We start from the raw sequence: 19379 nt of genomic DNA on the forward strand, positions 1-19379 counted from the left end.
TACTCATTGGCAACTATAGTTGACAAATATCGTATTCCGATCGTTTCCTACCACCCTAAATTTTTTTCTACACTCGATTTTCTGAAAAAACACTAAAAATTTCACATTTACCCCACGCTGCTGGGCCTTTTTATGGCAATAAAAATTGTTACTATTTTTTTTGTTACTCATTGGCAACTATAGTTGACAAATATCGTATTCCGATCGTTTCCTACCACTCTAAATTTTTTTCTACACTCGATTTTTTAAAAAAACAGTGAAAAATTCACATTTACCCCACGCTGCTGGGCCTTTTTATGGCAATAAAAATTGTTACTATTTTTTTTGTTACTCATTGGCAACTATAGTTGACAAATATCGTATTCCGATCGTTTCCTACCACCCTAAATTTTTTTCTACACTCGATTTTTTAAAAAAACACTGAAAAATTCACATTTACCCCACGCTGCTGGGCCTTTTTTATGGCAATAAAAATTGTTACTATTTTTTTTGCTACTCATTGGCAACTATAGTTGACAAATATCATATTCCGATCGTTTCCTACCACCCTAAATTTTTTTCTACACTCGATTTTCTGAAAAAACACTAAAATCAGGCAGTAACAGTTACTATATTTTTCTTAGCAATTGTTACTAAGCATTTTTTTCTTAGAAATTTTTGCTAAGGATTTTTTTTCCTTAGCAAATTGTAATATTAATATTAGCACCATGCGTTTGCTTCTCTTATATTTTTTTTAAACTCTATTTAAAATTAATAAAATACAAACAATTATTTTACTAAAAAGTATAGAATTTTTTTTCGAAAATTCTTCTATTCTATATAGTGTAAGTTTCAGGGAAAAATTTTCATGCTTTTCGTGTCCAGTGTGTATCATTAAAAGCGACAAACTCCATGCAAAATGTATTACAAAACGAAATGGAATTGTGCACGTCACGCTAGAACTCATGCATGAAACAATATGCGATCTTAAATTAAATCTCATATCTGGCAAAAAGTTTGCAATGACGCGCGGCATTGAGTAGTGTTGGTCTCCTGTATATAAATAAAAAGTATAATGTAAGGTATATAGATTAAAAGATCTATATAAGGTAAATAATCGTTTTTAACCCATTTCAGAATATTGTAAAATAGTTAATATTTTACCAATAGTTTTTTTTGGGTAAAATTAACCCTTGGGTTATTTTTTTCTTATATATATATATATATATTTCACGAGAGAGGTATTCGCGTAGAAAATTGGTAGTACGAAGGAGCCTCTTGAAGGTTGGTTAAGGTATAAAAGGAACTCATATATTTCTAGCAGGCAGGAATAAAATTATTCGCCTGGAAGGATATTATCGATATTCTAGAACAGCGAAGAGAGAGAGAGACCAAAAAAGAGAGATTCTCTCTCTAGACTATAGGGTTCGAAAAGCAAGAGAGAGGATCGATCGAAAAATATTCAAATTAACCAATATCGTTTCCCCCCTGTTTACCTTAAAATTAATATCACCTCATCCATATTTTTATATTTAACTTTACGTTATTTAATTTTTTTCATCAATTTTCATAAAAGATTGCAGGAAAAAAATTTCCCCTTTTGTTATTATTTACATTTTATTTCGTAATTTAAAAATATATATATATATATTTTTTTTTTTGTACTTTTTTTCAATTACTTATTTTAATTTATTTTTTCAATATGTTTTACAATTGTCTCTTTTTTGTGAAAATTGGATAATATAGAGAATGAAATAAACAATATGTAATTGTATATAGTAATATTTCGACGACAATTTTCATGAGATATTAGTGGCATTGTGAAATTATATTAATGACAAGAAAACACAAATTTGGGTAATTTGTAGTTTAGTGAATTTATTCAAAGTAGAATATCACGTGGAGAGAACTTCTCATCAAGCAAACACAAAGCTAGGGCTTAACAGAATACATTCAAGTATAATGTATTCGACGGCAATAATAGAGTCACTTTCGGAAGCAGTATTACCTGCTTGCACTGTCGCCGTTGTGGGAAATGTACTGAGGAGTGCAAGTCTTAACTGAATATAATCGTTGTAGCATTCATTTGTATTTCAAATATACAACAAAGACAAAAGCCACTATTGTTCAAGAAACTATATTCTTAAGAAATATTTCTAATAAAAGTTTAAAAAAAAATTTTTTTTTTTTTGAAACTAAGAAACAATTTTCAATTATTAATATAGAAAAAGAGAAAAAAAATTTCAAATAAGAAAAATGAAAAAAAAAATATATAAAAATGTATATGAAAAATTTACATAAAGAAGATAGCACACGATCAGATGATAATCGAGTAGGTTCCACTTTCTGCCACTTTAATAAACTCTTCCTCCATTCAGACATCTTGTATAAGATTCTGTGCGGCATATTAAATTGTCAGGATATTAAATTTTTGTTGTCCTGGTATGAGATCTTCTTCTGTGGATAAGACAGCTTTGAAATAAAAGGCATTTCAGTCTATCAATTGAAAATCTTTCCAAATAAAACTTTTTTCTTTTCCTCCATACTTTATAAAAATTTTATATTATTGGAATACGGAAAACAAAATTTGAAAAATTAAATATTTTTTTATATTAAAAAGGTTTTTTTTATTATTTAACAAATTGAACTGTGCGGTGAAAAAAAAAATTTATTTGATACAAACACAAAAAAAGTACCTTTAACAGCGAAATGTTTCACTAGAATAATGAAAGATTTAATTGAAACAATGAAAACTTTTGCTAGTCTAGTGAAATTTTTTTTCTATTGTAGATAAATCTTTTTTTTTTAGGGAATAATTAGTTGACAATTATTAAATCAATATTTTCATGAATAAAATAATTTTTATTTAAGTGAATTAAATTTTATTTGTTTAAATAAAAATTTTCTTTGATGCAAAGATAAAAATTATTTGATACAAATAAACATTTTTTGATACAAAGAAATATTTATTTGTTATAAAGATAAAAATTATTTTCTTTAAATAAAAATTCTTTGATACAAATAAAAATTAATTATTTAAATAAAAATTATTTGATCCAAATAAAAATTTTTTTAAACAAATGAATATATATTTAATACAGATAAAAATTATTTGCTTCAAATAAAATTTCTTTAATAGAAATAAAAATTAATTATTTAAATAAAAATTCTTTGATGCAAATAAAAATTATTTGATCCAAATATAAATTTTTAATACAAATGAATATATATTTAATACAGATAAAAATTATTTGCTTCAAATAAAAATTCTTTGATACAAATAAATATTTATTTTACACATATAAAAATTATTTGCTTCAAATAAAATTTCTTTGATCCAAAAAAAAATTTTTTAATACAAATAAATATATATTTAATACAGATAAAAATTATTTGCTTCAAATAAAAATTCTTTGATACAAATAAATATTTATTTTACACACATAAAAATTATTTGCTTCAAATAAAATTTCTTTGATCCAAATAAAAATTTTTTAATACAAATGAATATATACATTTAATACAAATAAAAATTATTTGCTTCAAATAAAATTTCTTTGATACAAATAAAAATTATTTGTTTGAATAAAAATTCTTTGAAGCAAATAAAAATTATTTTATTAAAATAAATATTATTTGCTTTAAATAAAAATTCTTCGATATAATTTAATATTGATTTGATGCAAGTAAAAATTAGTTTATTAAAATAAAAATTATTTCATGTAAAGAAATATTTATTTCATAATAGTCAAAATATCGATTAAATTAAATAATTTTTTTTTATATTAAATATATAATTTGAATGTATTCCTTTCCTATAATTATATACAGGATTACTTTTTAGAACATATATATATATATATATATATATATATATATATATAGATACTTTTTAAAAATTCTCTATTATGTCTACGAATATATAATCTGCCCACGTCTACCATAAAGCATCCACAGAATAATTCTCTGTTAATTAGACCATAAGGGGAAATATTCTGCGGTCAAAATTTTTTCAAGTAGTAATGTACGATGTGTGGTTGGACACAAAGAAAGCCACATTATTCGCTAGCAGAATAAAAAAAAAAATTACGAACTCAGTAGAAAAAAAAGAGATACTTAATTTTTTAAAAATAATTTATTTATTTAATTACAATGTATAATTAATTTTCCATTTTATTTATAATATTGTTGAATAATAATTATTTATTTAAATTGAAAATTGGTAACATTATAAAAAAAGATATCTCTTTTGAAATTGGAAAGCAGGGGGGGTGGGGGGGGGGTTGTTATAAATCATTCATGTGAAAAATTTTTCAAGATGAGATCTAGTTTAGAACTTTATCATAGAAACGTGTAATTCGGTGAAAAAGATTTATCCTTAGGTGGTATATAAGGGTAGGACGTATGATCGTCTTTTAAGAGGAGATTCGAGGGTGTGCAAAGATGAGGGCAGAAAGAAAGAATAAAAAGAAAGGGAGAAAGGAAAAAAAAAGCTGCAGGAACATCAAGAGTGGGAAGAGAATAATTTTTGAGAAAATACATTTTTCCCGCAGGATCTCCCATTCGTTCTCGGTGGCTGGTTGCTACGACACACTCTCTTTCTTTCTCTCTTTCTCTCTTTCTCTCTCTTTCTATGTGAAAAAGGATAAAGAGGCTTCGGATTCCCAGCAATTTTTTATCTAAATGCTTTTCGTCCCCGTGGTAACCTGGGATAAAAACCGAAAATAGTTTGCATCCGGAGAGTGTCATTTTTTCCGGTACATTAGTGAGAATAAAGACGAAAGAATATGGCCATTTTGAAAGAAAAATTGAAGAGTTTTTTTTTTTGTTGATAAACAATTTTTTTATTTCGTAATTTTTATAAATAAAAAAAGTTGAGAATTTTATGATAAAAAATCTGAGGGCATTTTCAATAAATTTAGTGGTGCAATGCCAAAAATGCTTTTGGCTTCTTCATATAGAGTATGAGATTCGATAAATGTAGATACTATCGAAAATGGTTTTACGACTCAAGTAAGATGAGAATATTGGGTGAGAGAAAAGAGAGTGAAAAAGAATAAATGGAGAAAAATGACATGATTGCAAAGTATATATATATATATATATATATATATAAATTTTTTTCGAAGATATATAATTTTTTTAATAATCGGAATTTTTTTTTTAATTTTTTAAATTATAGTTTCTCTCTTTGAAAAAATAAAATTATTGAGAAATTTTTGTTCGTTTCACGTTTCTTTCAAAGAAACAAAGAAAGTGTTCATCTTTCTCTTCACGCGCTCAATGCCAAGATGGACTGTGTGCTATCTTTCCATTTCGTGCTGAACAATGACTTGAAAAAATAATAAAAATCCCATCCATTCAACAAACGTTTAGCGAATGCCCGGAGTTTGGTACTTAGTAGCCATGGCAACGGTACTATTTTTCATTTTTTTTTTTTTTTTTATTGATATACGTCGATGTAGTAAATTTATTTCTCTTTCTTATTTTTATATCCACGTCTCTCTTTTCTATAATAAAATTTTTTACTTTCTTTAAATTCATCTTATTTGAAATATATTATATTTTCCTGACTATAGAAAGCAAATATTATTTTGGTTTAAAAATTTTTTTTTTTTTTTTTAAACTTCTGTATTTGTAAAAAAATTTTAAATTTTTGTAAAATTGTAATTGTTTGAAAAAAAATCACAACATATGTGATACTTGGAAGAGATTATATGTCAATCTACTTGAAAGCTGAGGACATAAATCCGGGATATATGTTCGAGAGGATTCTTGGACTTGAGAATTCACATTGGGCATGTAGTTGGCTCAGTCAGAATGAAAAAGAAAAGGACCTCTGTCGTTGATATAGCGTCTCAAGTTGATGGTCTCTCCAACACTTCCAATGATATTATCTTTTATTTATTACTTTATACGATGCCATTTTTTTTTCCCAGTGCCAATATATCAATTTTTTTTTCCTGTTATTTCACATATCGAAAACAAGATTTAAAATTTTATTTTTTTACTTTATTCGTTTTACAATATAAAATGATATATAAATTGATTTCATAATTATAAAAATAAAAAAATTTTTTTTCCACGTTCTTTCTATATGTCATCTTCGGTGAAATATCGTGACAGTTTGAAAACCTTTCTTTTTTCGTTTGGCACAGATGAGTTGACGCGTTTCCATTTACATTTTCCAGTCTTTCTTATACATATCTCTCTCTTTTTTCTCTCTCTCTCTCTCTCTCTCTCTCCTTTTTTCTTGAAAGAAACTTGAAGCGAAAGTCGTGCGTTTGTGCACTTTGGTAGGATAAAAAGGCACTTTTCTTAGGTTCGACAGAGGTCGATGGAAATTTGATACACACAATTTTGAAAAAAATATAAAAAAAATAAATAAAAATAAAGTAAAAATAAAAATAAACAAAATAGAATAAAAAGAAATTTAAAAAAACAGTAAACTAATTGTCGAAAAAGGAGTTGGATTTTTAATAAAATATTTCGTTTATTTTTTTAATTATTTCTTTTCAATAAAAATAATTTTTATATAAGTTAATTAAATTTTTTCTTTAAAAAAAAGAATTATTTCATTCAAATTATTCATTCCTTTGATACACTGAAAAAAAAATTTATTTGATTCAAATACCGGTGTATTTGGTTATTATCAAATAAATATTTACTTGAATCAAATATTTCTTATTTGAATCAAATAAATGGTATATTTACTTCAAATACTGAAATATTTGATTCAAATACTATTTATTTGATTCAAATATAAAATATTTGATTCAAGTAAATATTTATTTGATAATAACCAAATACACCGATATTTGAATGAAATAAATATTTTTTTTCAGTGTATAAATAAAAATTATTCGATTAAATAAAAATTCTTCGATGGAAATAAAAATTATTTGCTTTAAATTAAAAATTCTTTGGTACAAATAAATATTTATTTGATACAGATAAAAATTAATTGCTTCAAATAAAAATTCTTCGATACAAATAAATATTGATTTGATGCAAAAAAAAAAAAAATTAGTTAATTAAAATGAAAAGTATTTTCTTAAAATAAAAATTTCTCGATGCAAAAAAAAAATTTATTTGACGCTGGTAAAAATTATTTGATTAAATTGAAAATTATTTGATGGAGATAAAAATTATTTGCTTTGAATAAAATTTTTTTTTTTGATACAAGTAAAAATTCCAATAAAAAATAAATGAATAAATAAATAAAAAATAAAATAACAGTAAACAGATGAACTAAAAAACAATTAGATTTTTAATAAAATATTTCGTTTATTTTTTTAATTATTTAAAGACGTGTCAGAGGCAGTAAAAAATTTAAAGTATTATTTCCTCTTATCAGTGTCAACGAGTAAAAAAAAGGTAAATGTGCATTAATGTATATTTCGTTGACTGACATCGCAGCCTCTCTCTCTCTCTCTCTCTCTCTCTCTCTCTCTCTCTGAACTTATCTATCATTCATGACATGTCAGAATGGGATTAAGGATAAGTAACCGTCATAGCATTCATATTCATTTGAAATGAAAGTGTTAGTAAAAGCATATAAAAACGTTAGAGAGTAGCTTAAATTATTCTGACACTAAATCCTTGTTTATTTTGTGACTCTTGTGTATAATGTATATAGAAAATATCTACAATCTATATTTACTTTATTATTTGAAAATAATTTTGAACTTGTAGAAACGTAGAAAATTTATTAGTTTATATAGATATATATAGATATATATATATATATATTTATTATATTCACTTGTATTTAATAAATAGTTTCTATGTCATATCTCCAGTATTTGTGGGCACTGGACAAGAGAGCCTTCAGCTATATATATATAGTGATATTCTCTATATACGTGTATACATATCCCATTTTGTACCTACATGTATATTTACTCTGTTGCTATGTAAAGACGGTAATACATTTTGGATGTTTATTAAGTTTCGGTGTACTTGCATTACTCATTCTCTGGAATTTCGTATTATATATTAAATTTGTACCTGAATTATAGCAAAATAAAATGACATTTCATAATTTTAAATCATATTTTCAATTTTTGTTTAAAAATTTTCTTATTTTATTATCGGATTTAATTTTCTTATTTTATTATCCAATTTTCATTTTCTTATTTAATTTTTGTAATTTTATTTTCTTTTTTATTTTAATTTTTAATTTTATTGTTTTCTGTGGGAGAAATTTTCCCAAGGCCGAATTAGGGTATGAAACTCCATGCCTGATGTGGCCCTAATTAGGAAATCCATATTTTTTAGTCGCCCTGATTTGGCCCTGATCAGCGTTTCATTCCCTACTAGGGCTCTGATGGGGAAATTTCTACAAGAATTATTTTACTTTTTTAATTTTATGTTCTCCCACTTGGAAAGATTCCCCGGAAAGTGCCCCCTAGAGGTTCTATCAGAATTCCGCCGAAATTTCCAATGTAATTCCGTTGGAATTCCATCGGAGTTCTAAAGAATTTCCAATGAGATTCCGACGGAAATAGGACTCTAAAAATTTTGAAAAAAAAATTAATCGGAATCCCATCAGAATTCCGTCGGAATTCCATCGGAAATTCTTTGGAACTCCGATGGAATACCGAAGGAATTACGTTGGAAATTCCGGCGGAATTCTGATAGAACTTTTCCGGGGGAATCTTTCCAAGTGGGCTATTTGATTTTTTTTATTTGATTTTTAATGAGTATTGAAATTATATTTTAGTTTTGAAATTTATTCTTGAAAATCAATTTATTCTGAAATATAAATTTGAAAGTATAAAAGCCGAAAGCAAATATTCTTATCGACTTTATAGACTATGTAAATAACGTATATAACATTCAAATTCATTATTATACTTAGAAATAGTGTATATACATATATATATTTCGTATCTTTAAATAACTGTATTTGAAATCGATATGGAATCTATTTATTTCACGCTTTCCTTTTGTTTCAGGTAAGGATCTAAATTTCGCCAGTAATAACGCGGGTGAGTGTTACTTCTCTAACAATTACTTACCTTATTATTATTATTATTATTTTTATTTTTTTTTTGAAAATGGAGATAACAGAATTGTTTATAATGGAAAATAATTTCAAATTTATTTTCATATTGCAATAAATTTATGTATTTGTTATACGATTTGAATTTTCTCCCCGCGGTAACAATCTAAAGTGGTGAATCTATTTCTTTTAAGTAAAGATATAAACAATTTTTCATTTTTAATTCTATTTTCTCCATGATATTTGTATTGATTTTTTACAATTTTTTTTTCACGAAAAGAAAAATGTTTGTAAATATTTTTTTTTCGTGAAAAAAAAAAAATTGTTCCCTATTAAATGTGTTTCTTGTGAATAAAAATTAACATTCTATTTAGTGCTACTTTATCTGCATGAGCTTTTAGTTTGCACTCTATTTTATGTTTAAAAAAAAAAAAAGATTTTCCACGAAACCAATATATAGATTTTTATATTATTTCTATAATTAAAAAGAAAGAAGATTTAAAAGAAATTTAGTATTTTCAATATCGAATTTAATTTAAATTCAAAAGTCAATATTTTAATAAATAAGTACCTATAATGTAGATTTTATAGTCCGAAGTATTATCGAATTTCAAAAAAAAAAAATCAAAAAAGGATTAATTTTTTCATAATTTTTATAATTAATTTTTTTTTTTTTTTAATTTTCATAAAATCTTTTATGATATTAAAAATAAACTGTTGTTAAAAAAAATTCTTGCGAATGCATGAAAAGAGAAATTTGATGGCATTATGAAAATGGTAAAAATGTCGACCCACCGTTGACTTTATGAAAAGCAGTGACATTGCAACTCACTTTTTTTTTTGTTTAAAAGCAATGCATTTAAATTATTTATAATGGAATTGTTCTTTAATTTAAAATGTAAAACCCCACAGCGAAATTAGAAATGGCATTATATTTTGATGCAACTCGACTCGCTGCTCAGATTTGAATTAATTGCCAATTTAGAGTCGATGTTGTGCAGTTTTGAATTTCTTTACGAATAATAGCTTTAAAAAAAAAAAAAAAACAAAACAAAAAAAAAACAAAAAAAAAAAAAACAAATGCAGACTGAACTTTTTTTTGATATTTTAAAAAAAATACTATGCTTTTTCGTGAGAAAATCAATGACCAAAAAAAAGGTATATTATTATTATTTTTTTAACTTGAATGATATTAGAGAGATCAGATCTCTGGTCAATTCGACTGATTTCAGTAGATAATCCAAAGTAGTAGTTTGCCGTAAGTGATAGGTTACCATTTAGGTCAGACGGGTCGATCCGCTTAGAATGTAAAAGAAAAACTTAATTAATTAAAAACAATATAGAAATAATACTGAATTAATTAAAAACAGTATTTAACAATATAAATTTTAAAAACAAAAAAATAGAATTTCCCTAAATGTTTTTTTAAAAAAAAAATAATTAAATTAAAGTTTTAAGAAAACAAGCTGTCTATTGTTATTAAAGAAAATGTCTTTTATTTCCAGTGATGTTGAACTTGAATCGTAGTAATTTTCTTGAGTTAAATTAAATTTGTTCTTCCTTCATTGTCAATAAGTTTAATCTCAATGACAATGAAGCACCGATTCGCAGTTGGGAGTTTCTAATTTCTCTCTCTCTCTCTCTCTCTCTCTCTCTGTTTATCTATCTATCTATCTTTTAGAATAATGAAGATTTGTAGAATTAAACTTACCAGCAATTCATTCAATTTTCTCGCTTTTAAAAATGAAACCATTATCTTCATTCGACAAATATTTAATTTGATTGCGAAACTTTTAATTTGATAAAAAGGAAAATATAAATTAAAATAAATAATTAAATTAATAATTAATAATAATAACAATAATAATAATAATAGAAGTTATAATATAATGAGTTAAAAATGCCAATAAAAGTTTCGAATTTCCCCCACGTGTGGTTATAAAAAAAATATATTAATATTGGAAGTCATAAAATGTTTCCTAAAAGCCAGAAGTAGATATCCGGCATCAAATACGAGAATACAGACGTGATCCATTTGTCAGGTTAGTCAAATCGCAATTCCGTGACTTCTTTTTTTTCCCCTCTATAAATCATTTAAAGAATTCTCAATTTTATATATTTTAAACACAGATTGCGCTTCTATTTCCTTCAATTTTTTTTTCTTACTTTTAGAATTAAAAAAATTTTTTTTTTTTATAAATTACATTTTGAAAATGTAAAAAAAAATTTATATTTAGTTATCTGATAGAATGGAATAAATATATATATTTATAGTGAAGATAGGATAGTAAAACTAGTTAATTTCCTATATAGTTATATGAAAAAAGGATTCATCAAGATTTATGTTGAAGGGTAGTACTATCCTAATAAATATATATGTAGATGGTACACACACACAAGCTATACTTTGACAAGGGAAAATCGATAGTTTATTATTTCCGCTTAAGATTCTCAATGCATATGTATAGATTTATGATTCCTCTTTTCAGTGCGTTTAATTTATATTCATCTATATCAAAGCTATGATTCTACTTTCTTTTTGCCTCTTTGCTTAATTAATTATTTCATTTTCTAGAAAAATATTTAAAAATATTAATAACTATTTTTTTTTTGATTTTGATTTTTTCAACCAAATGGTCAATTTTTTTTTTATATCTTCTTGTGTAACCTTTCGCGAGACGCCCGGTTGCTTTGCAACCTTTATTCTAATATAAACCATGTTCAAGAGGTCATGTATACATATATATATATATATATATATATATATATATATATATATATATATATATATATATATATATATATATATATATAATGGACGAACTTTCCATTGTCGACCGTTTCTCGGCTATACGTAATAAGAGAACAAGCTATTGTTAAATGATTGATGACATCAGCGTGTAGGCAAAAGAAAAAACTTAAGTCTACAATTACGAACCGCGAGATATAAATCGCTAACGAGTTTCTAAATTATATTATTGTAATAATTTGCCATATATATGACAAATTCTATCTCTAATGTATTAATTTTACTATTAATTACAAATATTCTATAAATTACAAATCTCATTAAAAACATTACTACAAATTACAAATATTACTATAATTTACAAAAATATTTATATTCTTATTTGTAGCCCATATTGACAAAAAATTTATCGCATCTAATTAGAACCAATTAATTTTCATTTAATAATTCCAAATATGTGCCTATATTAAAAAAAAAAAAAAAACTTTAATTTTAACTTCACTATTCATACTGTCAATAGCAGCCGTTGAGTACGACTCTAATGAAAAATCCAAATGTACATCGTAAACCGCGTCGGAAAGCACGTCGCAAAAACATTTACTGGACAATAAATAGAGCACACACACACACACGCAGAAATTTTTGTTCTCCTTAATGCAAGTTTAGTTAAAATAATAATTTTTCTTTTTTTCTTTTTTTTTTTTTTTTTTTAAGTTTCCTGATAGGCAAATTTTATAAAGTTTTGAAAATTTTTTTTTCTTCTTCTAAGTATTTTGTTAAGTGCGTTACTGAATCTTTAAGAATGAAAATTTATTATAACTAAAGAGAAACGGGTATAGGTGGTATAGGAAAATTTTTCCTCTACCAAGTATATTAATTTTGAAGTTTGCCCATCAACATTTCTCTGAACTTACTAGAAGAAGGACATTTCTTATATATTTGCGAGTAACTTTATCGAAAAACTTAACATACAAAAGTTTGTTGAAAAATGTCTTGAACAATTTAGAAAGCTTGCGATATTTTCATTTTTAAAATGTTATTCTAGAAAATATATTTATAGTGTACATTATAATTTATTATTATTAATTATTTATTACTTTATTAAATTAATATAAACTATACCTATAGTAAATCAGTTTTTTATACATTAAATAAAGAAAATAGTTAAGATTTTTTGAAAATTTTTAATTTTAATATTTTATCTATTAAACAAGTCAATTTTAATCGAACATAATCGAGGAAGTATATTTAACAGTAGAACAAGTAAATATTGTATCAGATATACTAATTTTTTTTAGTTTTATCAGAAATTAAAAGCAATATTTAATTTTACTTATTTCTAAACTTTCGTAGTTTTCTCAGTAGTACAAGTATATATTTAGTCAGACAGAATATAGTCAAATTGGAAAATCAGTAGTAAAAGTAAACGTGAAATAAGAATTTTTAAATTTTTGTTTTTTCAGTAGTAAAAGTAAATATTGAATCAGACATCCAATTTTTTGTAGTTTTGTCAGTAGTAAAAGCAATATTTAGTTCTACTTATTTCTATACTTTCGTAATTTTCTCAGTAGTACAAGTATATATTTAGTCAGACATAATATAGCTAAATTGGAAAATCAGTAGTAAAAGTAAACGTTAAGTAGGAATTTTTAAATTTTTGTTTTTTCAGTAGTACAAGTAGTTATTTAATCAGACATCCTAATTTTTTTTAGTTTTATCAGTAGTAAAAGTCGATTTCAGTCAGACATTGCAGGTAAATTTAAAAAAAATTAGTAGTAAAAATAAAAAATTTAGTCAGGCTTTCTATATTTTTCAATATTATCAGTAGTATAAATCGGGTTTAGTCAGACATAATAATATAATTTAAAAAACCATTAGTAAAAATAAACGTTCAGTCAAACTTTTTGAATTTTTGTAGTTTTTCTCAGTAGTACAAGTAAATATTGTATCAGACATCTATTTTTGTAGTTCAATCAGTAGCACAAGTTAGTTTTAGTCAGTCGTAGTGAATATTTATTTATAATTTTAAAAAAACAATAGTACAAATAAATATATTTAGTTAAACTTCTTAAATTTTTATAATTTTCTCAGTAGTACAAATTGCTTTAGTCAGACATAGTGATATATGTATTAATACTAAAACAATAAATATTCTCATAATAAAATTTCCCTCTTACATTATCTATTATATAAAAATGAAAATATGAAATTTAGTTAAATATTCCTCTACATCTATTTTTTATTATTATTATTATTATTAAAATTCATATTTCTCTTCTGTAAATACAAGACAAGCTCAAAGAAGCTAAATATAATAGTGTACACTTGCTATTTTGATAACAAATTTGACTCCGACGAAATGAGAAAGTTTTAGCATTCTCTAAAATGAAAAAAAAATCTAAATTATTAACACTGTATATTTTTTCCATAATTAAAGTACATAAAAAATATATTAAAAAAAAAAAATTTGATAAAAAGAAGCAAAAATTAAATGTATCGACAATTTATAATATTGTCAATTTAGCTTAAATATCGAATTAATACTGATTTTAGCTAATTAGTGTTTGAATATAATAACCAGTAGGTACTTTAAACTGTTAGTGGTTAACTATACAGCAAATGCTTGATTTATCGTGAAAGTTTGTTTTAATCCCCCCTCCCCTCTCCCGAAGTCAATTGAAAATGGCGATTTGCTAAAATTATCTCTCCAGATACTCGTGCAGTTGTATAATAATCGAAGAGTGAGGGGGGGGGGTGAGAGGATCAGAAGAGGGGTTCAATTACAGGTTGCTTTACTTGCTTGACGCCTCTTTGTTCCGTCTCCAACTGTGTTTGCGTTTAATGTCAAGATGAGTAAGCTGAAGCGATAGTTTGCTTTAGTTCACTAATCTAGAGACGACCCAGGGAGTTCAAACTTCGTCATCTTAACTTACACATCCATAACCACATATAGTATATAAACATCAGACATTGCGCAAATGCTTTCAGTCTTGTCGTAAATCTGTTTACATTCACATTTTAGAAATGTTCCTTCTAATGAACTTATTTTCAAAGTTTTATAATCCTCGTAAAAAGTAAATGGAAAATATTTTTTATTTTTACTACTACCTATAGAAAGTGGGATCTTTTAAAACTATAGATAAATTTTGTCCTTTGAAATTGTTGAAAAATGTGTCTTTAAAACTATAGAAAAATTTATGCATCTCAAACTGATATATTTAAAAATTCATTTACTTTAATCAGTCTAGATAACTAAAAAAAAAAAAATTTCCGGGAATGGTTGGGACGACCACTAAAATTGGATAAATACATCGCATTTATTTTATATGATTACCACGCATCCATTTCTCTAGTTGACACAAATATTTTATATATATATATATATATATATATATATATATATATATATAGTTGGCGTGTAACCATTTCCCAGGTTGACACATCAATATTTAAAAAAAATTCCCCATTCTCTTTATGTGTTTATTCACTTTTTTTTGTTTATTAAATTGAAATGCCTGGAGGTAAACAACCGCATTGTTTCTAGTATTGTAATTTATTAAAAAAAAAATTATTTTTTTAACTTTGAGAGAAATTAAATTTTTTCCCTTTATCGTGAAAATGTCACAAGGCTTTATAATGTTTGATAATGTTTTAATATATTTTTTATAAAGTTTCATAATGTTTCATTCTGTTTAATTATGTTTTATGATATTTTTTTTACGATGTTTTTTTGTATTTTATAATGTTTTTTTTTAATTTTTATATTGTTTTATAATGTTTTATAATGTTTTTAAAAAAAATTTTATAATGTTTTGTAATGTTTTGTAATGTTTTTTAAAGTTTAATTATGTTTCATTATGTTTTATTTTTTATAGTGTTTTATTATGTTTCATAGTACTTTAAATTTTTTTTTTAATATTTAATAATATTTTTTTTTAATTTTTATAATCTTTTATATTGTTTCATAATGTTGTATAATGTTTTATAATGTTTTATAGTATTATTAATATTTTTTATATTGTTTTATAATATTAAAAATTTTTTTTTTAATGTTTCATAATGTTTTACAACGTTTTATTATGTTTCATTATGTTTTATGATATTTTTTTATTTTTTATAGTGTTTTATTATGTTTCATAGTACTTTTTAATATTTTTAAATATTTAATAATGTTTTTTTTTAATTTTTATATTGTTTTATATTGTTTACTAATGTTATTTTTTTAATTGTCATAATCTTTTATATTTTTTCATAAGGTTGTATAATGTTTCATAATGTTTTATAGTATTTTTAATTTTTTTATATTGTTTTATAATATTTAAAAATTTTTTTTATAATGTTTCATAATGTTTTAAAACGTTTTATTATGTTTCATTATGTTTTATGATATTTTTTTATTTTTTATAGTGTTTTATAATGTTTTACAGTACTTTTTAATTTTTTAAAAATATTTAATAATGTTTTTTTATTTTTTATAATGTTTTATAATATTTCATAATGTCATATAGTATTTTTAATATTTTATATATTGTTTTATAATATTTAAAAAAAAATTTATAATGTTTCATAATGTTTTAAAACGTTTTATTATGTTTCATTATGTTTTATGATATATTTTTATTTTTTATAGTGTTTTATTATGTTTCATAGTACTTTTTAATATTTTTAAATATTTAATAATGTTTTTTTTAATTTTTATATTGTTTTATATTGTTTAATAATGTTATTATTTTCATTTTTATAATCATTTATATTTTTTCATAAGGTTGTATAATGTTTCATAATGTTTTAAAGTATTTTTAATATTTTTATATTGTTTTATAATATTTAAAAATTTTTTTTATAATGTTTCATAATGTTTTAAAACGTTTTATTATGTTTCATTATGTTTTATGATATTTTTTTTATTTTTTATAGTGTTTTATAATGTTTTATAGTACTTTTTAATTTTTTAAAAATATTTAATAATGTTTTTTTTAATTTTTTATAACGTTTTATAATTTTTTATAATGTTTTATAATATTTAATAATGTCATATAGTATTTTTAATATTTTATATATTGTTTTATAATATTTAAAAAAAAATTTTATAACGTTTCATAATGTTTTATAACGTTTTATTATGTTTCATTATGTTTTATGATATTTTTTTATTTTTTATAGTGTTTTATGATGTTTTATAGTACTTTTTAATTTTTTTAAATATTTAATAATGTTTTTTTAATTTTTATATTGTTTTATATTGTTTTATAATGGTTTTTTTTATTTTTTATAATCTTTTATAATGTTTAATAATGTTTTATAATGTTTTATTATGTTTTATAATGTTATAAAATATTTTTAAAAAATGTCTTTTGTAAATAGCTTATTTTCTTAGTTAATTGAATGCTATTTTCGTGGGGATATATCTAACAAAGTGTATACACATATACAAGGGTGCGAGAGGGGGGGGGGTATAACATAGCATTGTAGGGTATAGCCGCAGGAACGCGGAGACGTCAATAATGCAGTCGGTCAATTGCGGACTCGAGTTTAATTAAGATCGACACCAACTATATCCATGTAGAATTGAAACAGTGCAGCTGTGATTCCATTTTCTATGGTTTTCTCGCAGGACAAGGACATTAGTAGAATTTCTAGGTCTATTTTGAGTACTGAGAAAATTGGAACACCCACTATAACAATTGAGAGGAAATAGAGGTTGTAATTGAATTTTCGTCATCTACCAGCCTATTAAAATTCTAAAACTCCTCTGGGGGCAAACTGACAGTAAATATATATTCTAAATTTGTGCACTTAACAATTGTAAAAATAGTAACACTTCAATATATATTTATTTTTAATTTTTACATAAAATTAAGATTGATAGATTTTAAAATAAAAATTCAATTTTGATTTAAAATAGAACGAGGGGTTTAAAAAAAAAAATTTGAAAATAAACACAATTGTTGCGATATGAATGTATATTATTATAATCTTGGAATATGGCGAAGTGAAGTTCGCAACTTTCTCAATCAGATGACTTTCTCTGAAGCGTGTTTCATGCAAATACAATTTCCAAGTTCGATGCACAAGCGGCAGCTGACCTATGCTGACCGACGGCAGGAAAAAGGGTGGGGGGAAATACATGTCTGGATGCCTGAAAGGATGGTGCATTTGGCACTCTACACATACAAATATTCTACTCCAGCTGCTTGAAATTCACTCGATGCACTATTCGTCCCTAGCTCGTTCCAACGTCCTGGAAGCCGAAATTGAAAATCCGATTTTCCCACCTTATATACTATAGCTTTCTGAGAAGGATAAGCTCGCTGCGCTTAGATCATCCATACACAGAATTTCTTAAAAGATCTTTAGAAAATTCTAAAGTCTAAAAATCCACGGATGAATATATCTAAAATATTTGTGAAAAACAGAGAAAAATCGTAAAATCAAGTACTTGTTCTTTAAGAGAGGTTTTTTAAAATCAAAAATCAAATTTATAACAAGCTTAGAAAATTTTAACTGCACATTTTTCATCATACACTTTTTCTGAAACAATTTTCCCTTTAAATTTTATTTTCCGATATTTTTTTGTTAGGAAAATGAATTTTTTTACACGTCATAGAAAATTGTTTTCTATAATCCTAAATGTATATCGAATGTCATAAGTGTTGAGTGTTTGGTTATTAGAAATTTTTTTTTTTTTATCCAGAGGTGTTAAGTTTCTTCATTTATTTTTTTCCTACAATCTAGATCTCTGAAAACCAGTACAACTCGTATATATATAAATCTTGGAAAAAGCTCGAGAGAATCATTTCCATATAGATTCCTTGTCGTGTTGCGAAGGTCGTCGTGTCTCGCGGCCTCTTATGAGATCCTTCTCTGTTATACCCCCAACGCATTTATACATACTCTCACTGGCAAAGATTTCAAGGAAAAAGAAGAAGAAGAAAAAAAAAATAATCAAATCTTCGTCCCTTTTTTTTTATCACGTCGTGTCAAGAAAATGTTGTCACGTGAGAAAATAAATTATCAAGAAACTTTCGAGAAAGACCATTTGTATAAAAGAGAAAAACTCGGAATATAAAACATTAATTACATGGCAGGAAAAAAAAAATCCGTTCGCAAACAAACTGTATTATATTCAGTTATTAGAGAAAAGATTTTCAAATTCGATTTCAAGTAAAGGAAAAAAAATATATATATATATACGGAAATCGATTATAGAATATAATAAACATAAAATGAGCAGACAATAAAACGAAAAGCATATAATGTAACCGCATATATAGGAAGAGGAAAAATAAAAAAAGCATGCGGAGAAAAAGAACGACAGGAAATATGGAAAGAGGGTAAAAGGAATTATGGAAAAGTAGAAGAAACTATACAAACATATATAAAATTCCTGTGAAAGAGAAAAAAGGAAGCAAACATAAATGTTGAAGGAATGAAGTTCAAAATAGAAAATAATTCAGTTCAGTAAAAATTATTTTAGATAATATTAGATACTTTTAACAATCCCACTTGGAAAGATACCCCGGAAAGGTTCTATCAGAATTCCACCGGAACTTCCAACGTAATTCCGTTGGAATTCCATCGGAGTTCCAAAAAATTTCCGATGGGATTCCGACGGAATTCCGACGGAATTAGGACTCTAAAAAT

At 24.5% G+C, this 19379-nt stretch overlaps 1 protein-coding gene across 8 annotated transcripts in view; it reads left to right on the forward strand.

Annotated features, from left to right (window-relative positions):
- The window catches only part of LOC127277400 (agrin-like), a 260690-nt gene that overhangs the window by 118401 nt on the left and 122910 nt on the right, over positions 1-19379 (forward strand). For 6 of the 8 annotated variants that reach the window (XM_051298541.1, XM_051298515.1, XM_051298526.1 and 3 more), the window contains one exon: positions 8940-8972. The exons of the other annotated variants lie outside the window; for them this stretch is intronic. Coding sequence is in view for 4 of the 6 variants with exons in the window: in XM_051298515.1 (XP_051154472.1) it covers positions 8940-8972 (33 nt within the window). In the remaining 2 variants the exon portion in view is untranslated. The remainder of the gene's footprint in view (positions 1-8939; positions 8973-19379) is intronic. 8 annotated transcript variants of the gene reach the window in all.

This window comes from Leptopilina boulardi, unplaced genomic scaffold, assembly GCF_019393585.1.
Source record: "Leptopilina boulardi isolate dan_hultmark-lab unplaced genomic scaffold, ZJU_Lbou_2.1 LbouV2_110, whole genome shotgun sequence".
Taxonomy (NCBI): Eukaryota; Metazoa; Arthropoda; class Insecta; order Hymenoptera; family Figitidae; genus Leptopilina; species Leptopilina boulardi.